The sequence below is a fragment of the Cicer arietinum genome, chromosome 2, assembly GCF_000331145.2.
Source record: "Cicer arietinum cultivar CDC Frontier isolate Library 1 chromosome 2, Cicar.CDCFrontier_v2.0, whole genome shotgun sequence".
Taxonomy (NCBI): Eukaryota; Viridiplantae; Streptophyta; class Magnoliopsida; order Fabales; family Fabaceae; genus Cicer; species Cicer arietinum.
In genome coordinates, this window is record NC_021161.2 from 26,650,200 (window position 1) to 26,657,907 (window position 7,708).

Consider the following 7,708-nt stretch of genomic DNA (forward strand, 5'->3'; position numbering starts at 1 on the left):
AGTGTAAGTTACAAACTCTCGTCCATTTCCCTCTCTCAATCTTGATTCGATCTCATTCATGATTTTTTTCTTACAATATTTTAAATTTCAGGAATTGTTTGTCGGGGTTAGATTCACTGATTTTGGATCTCAGTTGAGTGTTGTTCTTTATTTTCACTTGGTAAGTTTTTGATCTCGTGACCTATGAATTGTTAATTTAGTAGTGATTGTTACTTTTAGGTTTTAATTCCATTTTACAATGAATTTCATTGATTGTTTGGATATCAACAAAGCATACAACTCCCCTTGCAACGCTTCCACCATGCTCCCTATCGACAATTTCAGCTTCGATTTTGGTTTTTCCAATATTTCAGTCTCTAAAGAATTGTTTTTCTTCTCACTATCTTTTCCTACACTATACTGTAGTGTAATCATTCAATTCAAGTTTTAATTATTGTTTAGCAAGTGCACCCTCGATCCTAAACAACATTAGTGTTTCCTAAAGGACATTTGATTACATTAGACCTTCTTTCCCTTTTCATAACACTAAATTTTTAGTTTTAGATTGTACATGGAAATTGTATTTTATATTTATGTTTATGATTATGCATGTCCTTTGATAAGGGGATCACTTTCTTCAAAAGAAACCAACTTATAATGTTTTAACGAAAAGTGATTTAACGAAAAAATAAATAAAAAGTGATTTAACGAAAAATAAATTGTTAATACGCGTGGGCGTTGACAAAGAACGCTAAACGTAAAAAGAAATAAAAAAAGAAAAAACTCCACATCGGCAATCCAATTGGTGTATTGGTGGTCAACGTGGCACCGCGTTTTCTGTCTCAGCTTCATTTACCTGCTGTGGCGCTGTTCTCGGCTCATAATTCCTGTCACTTCAACAATTTTTAAGCTCTCAAGCGATTGCAAGTTATCTCCCAAGCTTCTCTTCTCTCGGCGGCACCAACAACACGTAAACTTGTAAAAGCGCTTTTTTCATACTCCCGGTAGCGATTTTAGATGGACTTTTCAGCTAGAAATGAATCACTTACCTCGAATCTTCAATTATAGAAACCAGTCAAGAGACATGGACTCGAACAAAAAGAAGACTCGAGGGAAACAGCCGAAGCTGGAACGCCGTAATGCTGCCAAAAATTTCAACTACGACGCTCAACCGTCGTCGCCGGAGTCCTCAACTTCGGCAACAATTCTCTACACTCGATCGCTGGATTTTTACGACCGAACTAGCTTCCGAGTCGAAGGCGTCGAAGGTGAATTGGAAATCATTTGCAGGAGCTTGGGTCTCTCCGGACCGGATGATTTCTCAATTCCGGCGGCGACCTGGGAGGCAATGAAGGTTCGGTCTTCGTCTGATGTTCTGCCGAGGCTGAATCCCTCCGATTTCAATGAAGCGAAGATAAACAATGAAGTTGGAGCAGTAGCGTCCGAAGATAGGGTTTCAATTAGAGATTCTCCTGCCGAGACTAGCGGTTGCTGCAACGCTGGCAATGGCAGCGGAGAATATAAGGTTTTTGATGAGGTCAGCCATTGCTGTACCGGCGACGAAAATAGGGTTCCGATTAGGGGTTTATATGAGACGAACGATTCATATACCACCGGTGGAGGCGGTATCAAGGGGTTTAGACCTCCAATGCTTAAGCCGCCGCCGGGGTTTAGGGTTTCGGTTGTGGACAACACGTGCTCCACGTGGGATCTTCTGAAGGATTTCGCTCCAGTAGGGGAAGGAAGAGGAAAAGAGAGTTATGTGGAGTTAAGTGTTTCCAACAATGACAGAGAAGAAGAGGAAGAGGCGAAAGATGAAGAAGAAGGGGAAGTTGGTGGAGTGAGATTAAAGAGAGTAGAAGAGGATAATGTTGAGATTATTGGTGTTTTTTCGAGATCGTGTTCGTTCACAACTTCACACGAAGATGACTCATCTAGTACTACAATGGATACTAGGTCCAATAGTATTTCTCCTAACGTGAGATTCAAGCCTGTTATTACTCCTGGTAGCTGGCAAAAGGTTGGGCTTTTGGGGCGTGGTTCATTTGGCTCTGTCTATGAAGGAATGTCTGAGTAAGTGCTGTTTTGCTTTCATCCTCTTGTGTCCTTTCTCATTTCTATTATTAGCATGTTAATTAAGTTGTCATTTCATGTATATGTAAGGTGCAGGGCTTTTTGGAGGTTGAAAATATAAATTTAACAATATTGCTAGCTATTTTAGGGTGTTAAAGTGTCTCATACGAGTTAAAGTTAGTCCATGCTTGAAAATAGCTTGAAATTCTAAGAGTAACTTTCCTTGTAAGAAGAAATTCATAGTATTACTCGTCCTAATGACTGAGATGGGGACTTAATCGGGTGTCAGTTTTTCAAAAATTAAGAAAAACAAACATTTGTGTCTCAACACTCAACTTATGTTTGTTTTCTCTTATTTTAGTTGAATCAACACCTATCAGGTCACTCCCTCAGCCTTAAAAATGCAGAGGACCTTGAACTTTTACTTAAAGGTGGCGTTGTCAGTCATTGTTAAACATTAAATTAAATGGGTTTGCAATAGGTAGTGTTTGGTTAGGAGAAATTGAGTTAGAGATTATGTAAATTTTTACTGCTCTTTTATCTATTTGTCTCCACCATGCTTCCGCCATTTGCCGTTACGCCATCCACCATATGTTTATGGCGGATTTTCGGCTCGCTGCCATGAACTGCCATCGACAAGACTGGTAGTGTTTATAAAACTTAGGCAGTTCTCATCTTACAAGCCAGTTTTGAGGGGTTGATTGAGGCCCCACTCAAATTCTAAGATTGCTCAGCAGCAAAGCCCTAAATAAATTGGCATTTATAAAATTGATGTTAATAACGGTAATGTAAGTGCTAACTTTCTAGTTTAATTCCTTTTCTTACCACTGTAGTGATGGGTTCTTTTTTGCCGTAAAAGAAGTTTCACTGCTTGATCAAGGGAGTCAGGGAAAGCAAAGTGTCTTTCAACTGGAGCAGGTGAGACTGAAAGAGACAAGCTCACTCTTACTATTGCTTTATAATTTGTTATACTTCAATTTTCCATTAATGAAAATCCTTTTATGAAGATAAAGATTTTCTTATAAATACTTTGCTGTCTTGTGCAATATCTTTTCAAAGTTGATAATCTAATTTCATCTATTTGCATTCTCCTTATTATTTGTCTAATTATATTTTTTCTTTCGCTCTACTTCCTCACTCTCAGGAAATTGATCTTTTGAGCAAGTTTGAACATGAGAATATTGTTCGATACATTGGCACTGAAATGGTACTTTTCTTGTCATCTATTGTCTTCTCCTTTTCCTTTTATGTTCAATTCAATTTGAGTCGATGGTGAAAGAATCTGTTAGATATAGAGCTATTTATGTGCTTTCACTTGTAATGTCCCAAATTTTCAAGGCGTTAATTTTATAGATTATAAGCTGAGTATATATATTTTTTTTATGATAAAGAATTGTTGCTAACAACATTGTAAAAATTCATAATAAATGCATACTGATTTCCTCTTTAAATTAATTAAATAAAAAGTCCTAATTAAATTCTAATATATCTTAGTTTAATCAATTTCAATCTTTAGGAACTTAATAAAAATTCCGAAATAATTTAATAAAAATAATCAAATTATGTCGTCCAAATTATTTAACATTTGGACTCCATGTTCAAAATAAAAATTTCGCGGTCGACAACGCACATCAAATATAACAATCAAACTCAAGACTGTTCAGAAACATTGGTCCCTAAAAATGTTTTTAAAGATCAGTTTTGTGACATGTTGTAGTGAATTAAGAACATGGAAAAATTTCTTAAACACGATTTATAAATTTGTCACATTAAAATAAAACTCACAGATAAAAATAATCACTTACAAAAATGAAAAATATTACAATCTTAAATTTGTCACATTATAAATATGTAATTTTTTTCTTATTATTACTATTGTAATTTTTTTTCCTTATATAAACAGTTTAGAACTATAGTAATAAAATATGAAAGTCTTTTGCGTTTTACTTTGTTCATGGTATCTAGAGTTTTTGGTTAGGGTTACATAGGGCTTTCCACAACCTAGTGGGGTTTAGGGCTCCAAACTTAAAAGGGCATTAACATTTTGTTTTTAATTTTTGTATGACCCGTTTTGCGACCCGACCCATTTATGGTTGACAATGAATTTGAATTCAAAGACCAACCTCAAATAAGTACTTGCTTTGAATCTATTTTTGTTTATTTAATAATTATGATACAATGTTATGACATTTACGGTTAGGACATCCTAGTTTTTCGTATTTCAAACATTTGTTTTCTAAATTATTTTCTAAGGATCTGTCTTTATTCACAGTGATGTTTGGGGTCCTAATTGAATAAACACCTTTTCTAATAAATAAAAAATGGTTTATAACTTTTATTGATGATCATACTAGAATTGTTGGGTTTATTTATTGAAATATAAATCGGAAGTTGGACAGGTTGTCAAAATTTTCTTTAAAATGGTACCAACTCAATATCAAACAAATATTCAAGTCTTTAGAAATGACAATGGTAAAGAATATTTTAATATGCTTTTGTCAATGTTTTTTTTCTTAACAATGGGGTTGTTCTTCAAAGTTCTTGTGTTAATGCACCCCAACAAAATGGAATTGCAGATAGAAAGAAGAATAGACATCTTCTTGAGGTTGCTAGATCTTTACTCTTTTCAAATAAGGTTCCAAAGTATTTGTGGGGTGAAGCTGTTTTAACTACATCATATTTAACTAATCGTATGCCATATAAAGTTTTAGATTTTCAAAATCCCCTTGATGTTTTTTGAAATTGCTTTCATTTGACCCGTGTTTGCTGATTTGCCACTAAAAGTTTTTGGTTGCACTACTTTTGTTTATGAACATAAATAATTTGGCTAACTCGAGCCACGAGCAATAAAATGTGTTTTTAGTGGTTACTCTTCAACTCAGAAGGGGTGTAAGTGTTTTGAACCAATAAAAAAGAAGTCTTGTAACCAAGGATGTTACTTTTGTTGAAAATCACCCTTTTTTTACTGGCATTAATCTTTAGGGGGAATTTTAAGGAAGATTCATCTTTTGAAAACATCATTACTTTAGGTGATATAATGTTGTCACAAAATTCTAAGACTTAGTTGATGTACCAAAATAAAATGCCCAATAATTTATATTGGAACTCATTCTGCTTATGAATGAGGTTCTAACAAATTTAGAGGCGACAATTTCAAATGAAAATCACAATGAACAAATTCTTGATGTCGATAATATTGAAGGGCCACCATAAATGCCACAACATAATAACTCGTATAAAGAGACACAAAACAAGTTTACGATCATTGACCCTACATGGAAAGGAAATATCTTTGAAAGAAGAAACCATAAATGGAGAAATGTAGGACCCATTCTCCTACCCTTCCAAGATTCGGAAGCAATAGATAATCCAACACATCGTCCTGATACAGGTAAGTCTTCTTCTGTTCTTAAAAGTCATATTGAGTATCCTGATATAGACCTTTCTATTGCAATTAGGAAACCTGTTAGATCATGCGCTAAACATCATTTGTCTAATTATGTGTCATACTCAATTGTCTTCTTAATTTGTTGCGTTCATCTCTCAGTTGTCTGCCGTATAAATTCCAAAAAGTGTACGAGACTCTAAAAATTTCCAAGTGGAAGGTAGCTGTTCCAAAGGAGATCAGAGCTCTTGAAAAGAATCAAACTTAGATAGTTATGACCTTATCTATAGGAAAGAATACCGTTGGCTGTAAATGTGTATTTACTGTGAAATATAATTTTGATAGTACAGTTGAAAGATATAAGGCACACTTGGTTGCTTAAGAGTTTACTCAGACATGTGGCATTGATTACTTAGGGACTTTTGCTCATGTTGTCAAATTAAACACTATTAGAGCTATGCTGTTAGTCTCAAATAGCGGCGCAGAGTGTCGAACCCTAAAAATGGTATATCGGAATCACGGATAGCGAGATGACCACTATTGTGAAGGCCAAAAAACACTATATAAATTAAACATAAAATACAAACTATATACAAAATACTAAACAAATAGCAAAATACACAAAATTTAAAGGGTAATCATTCTTAATAACCAAAATCTAACATCAAAATCAAGTTATAATAGTAATCTTAATCAACACAATAGAAAACAAAGCAGAAGAAACAAAGCATACAATACAAAGTCGCAAAAAGAACGAAAACAACAAAGCAAGAACATGACGATGCTAAATAGAGCGAGAATGAAACAAAACGATGTTGAGTAGAGCAAGAAAAGAATGGAAACGACAAAGCAAGAACAATGGCAACATAGCAAGAACGAAACAGAGGAAAAACGAAAACAGTTTCTTTTTCAAGATGTTGTGCCAACCCCTTAACCCCTTTGTGGGTTTATAATAATAAAAAATTATACACTTTATGAAGAATAAATAAATAAATTAAAATTTGTGTTTTTGAGAAAGCACTGGAGCGGGTCCAATAGCAGATTGGGCTGGGATAGCGGGTCGCGATGGTAGTGGGATCGCAGTTGGGATCGCCGCTACCGTCAAACGCATTTTCCCAATTGCTGGTGTCGCGACCAACCCTTCCACCGCACCGGGATAGCAGGATTGCGCGGGATCGCACCAGGATTGACAACATAGTATTAGAGTTCTCTTATCCTTGGCAGTGAATTTATATTGGTCTCTTAACCAACTTGATGTAAAAAATATTTTTCTGAATGGTGATTTGGAGGAGGAAGTATACACGGATAGCCCTCCTAGTTTTGAAAACAAGTTTGGTTAAAATCCCTTTAGGGTCCCTTTGATGGACATGATAATGATAAGAAATAGATAGAGACATGGTATGATATGGACATGATAACAAACTTGATAAAATTAGTTTCTCATATTCAGTGTTTGATACACAATATATAACCAAATTATATGATTTATATTTTGATAAAATGACAAATTTGTTCTTAAAATCTATTTAACTTTTTTTATTTCGAAATAACATTCATATATTTTTTTTATAAATAAATAAAAAATGCTAAAAAATGTAAATAATTTATGAAGTAATTTTATATACTTGAAAAAATTGTGATTTCTCTATCCATCACAATTGAAGAATGACTCGCTATCATAAAAATGTAAATAATTTATACAATAATTTTATATACTTGAAAAAATTGTGATTTCTCTATCCATCACAATTGAAGAATGACTTACTATTATAACATCATCTCGAATGCTCAAACTCTTTAAAAATTCTCCCCTTAATCCATCTCTATCCATTAGTCGATTTCTAATGCTATGATTTTCATAAAACCACATTGAAGAATGACTCACTATCTTAAAAACTGTTAACCAAAGTCCAATCATCTCTAAAAACATTTGCTATAACATTAGATATAGCATCACATTATTTTGTTCTTGTGAATTCATATTTAGTTATATATAAAAGTATCAACGTTGTTATTATTATTATTATTATTATTATTATTATTATTATTATTATTATTATTATTATTATTATTATTATCCATCGACACAAAATAGAATATCAATACATTATAACACAAAACATGGATAGTAGAGGAAAATAATTATTATTCTCCATCAATTTCTTTTTTATGTTATTATAGAATAGAATAAATAAAAAAACAACCAAAAATGTAATATATATATATATATATATATATATATATATATATATATATATATATATATATATA

General features: G+C 33.3%; 1 protein-coding gene across 2 annotated transcripts in view; it reads left to right on the forward strand.

The window, feature by feature from the left end:
- The first annotated feature begins 779 nt into the window (after positions 1 to 779).
- Positions 780 to 7,708, forward strand: part of LOC101498916 (mitogen-activated protein kinase kinase kinase 1-like) — a 27,316-nt gene continuing 20,387 nt past the window's right edge. The window contains exons 1-3 of one of the 2 annotated variants that reach the window (XM_073365546.1): positions 780 to 2,052; positions 2,886 to 2,970; positions 3,197 to 3,259. In XM_073365546.1, coding sequence (XP_073221647.1) covers positions 1,016 to 2,052; positions 2,886 to 2,970; positions 3,197 to 3,259 — 1,185 coding nt within the window. In that variant the 5' untranslated portion in view covers positions 780 to 1,015. The remainder of the gene's footprint in view (positions 2,053 to 2,885; positions 2,971 to 3,196; positions 3,260 to 7,708) is intronic. The other variant, XM_004513775.4, reaches the window with a different exon arrangement.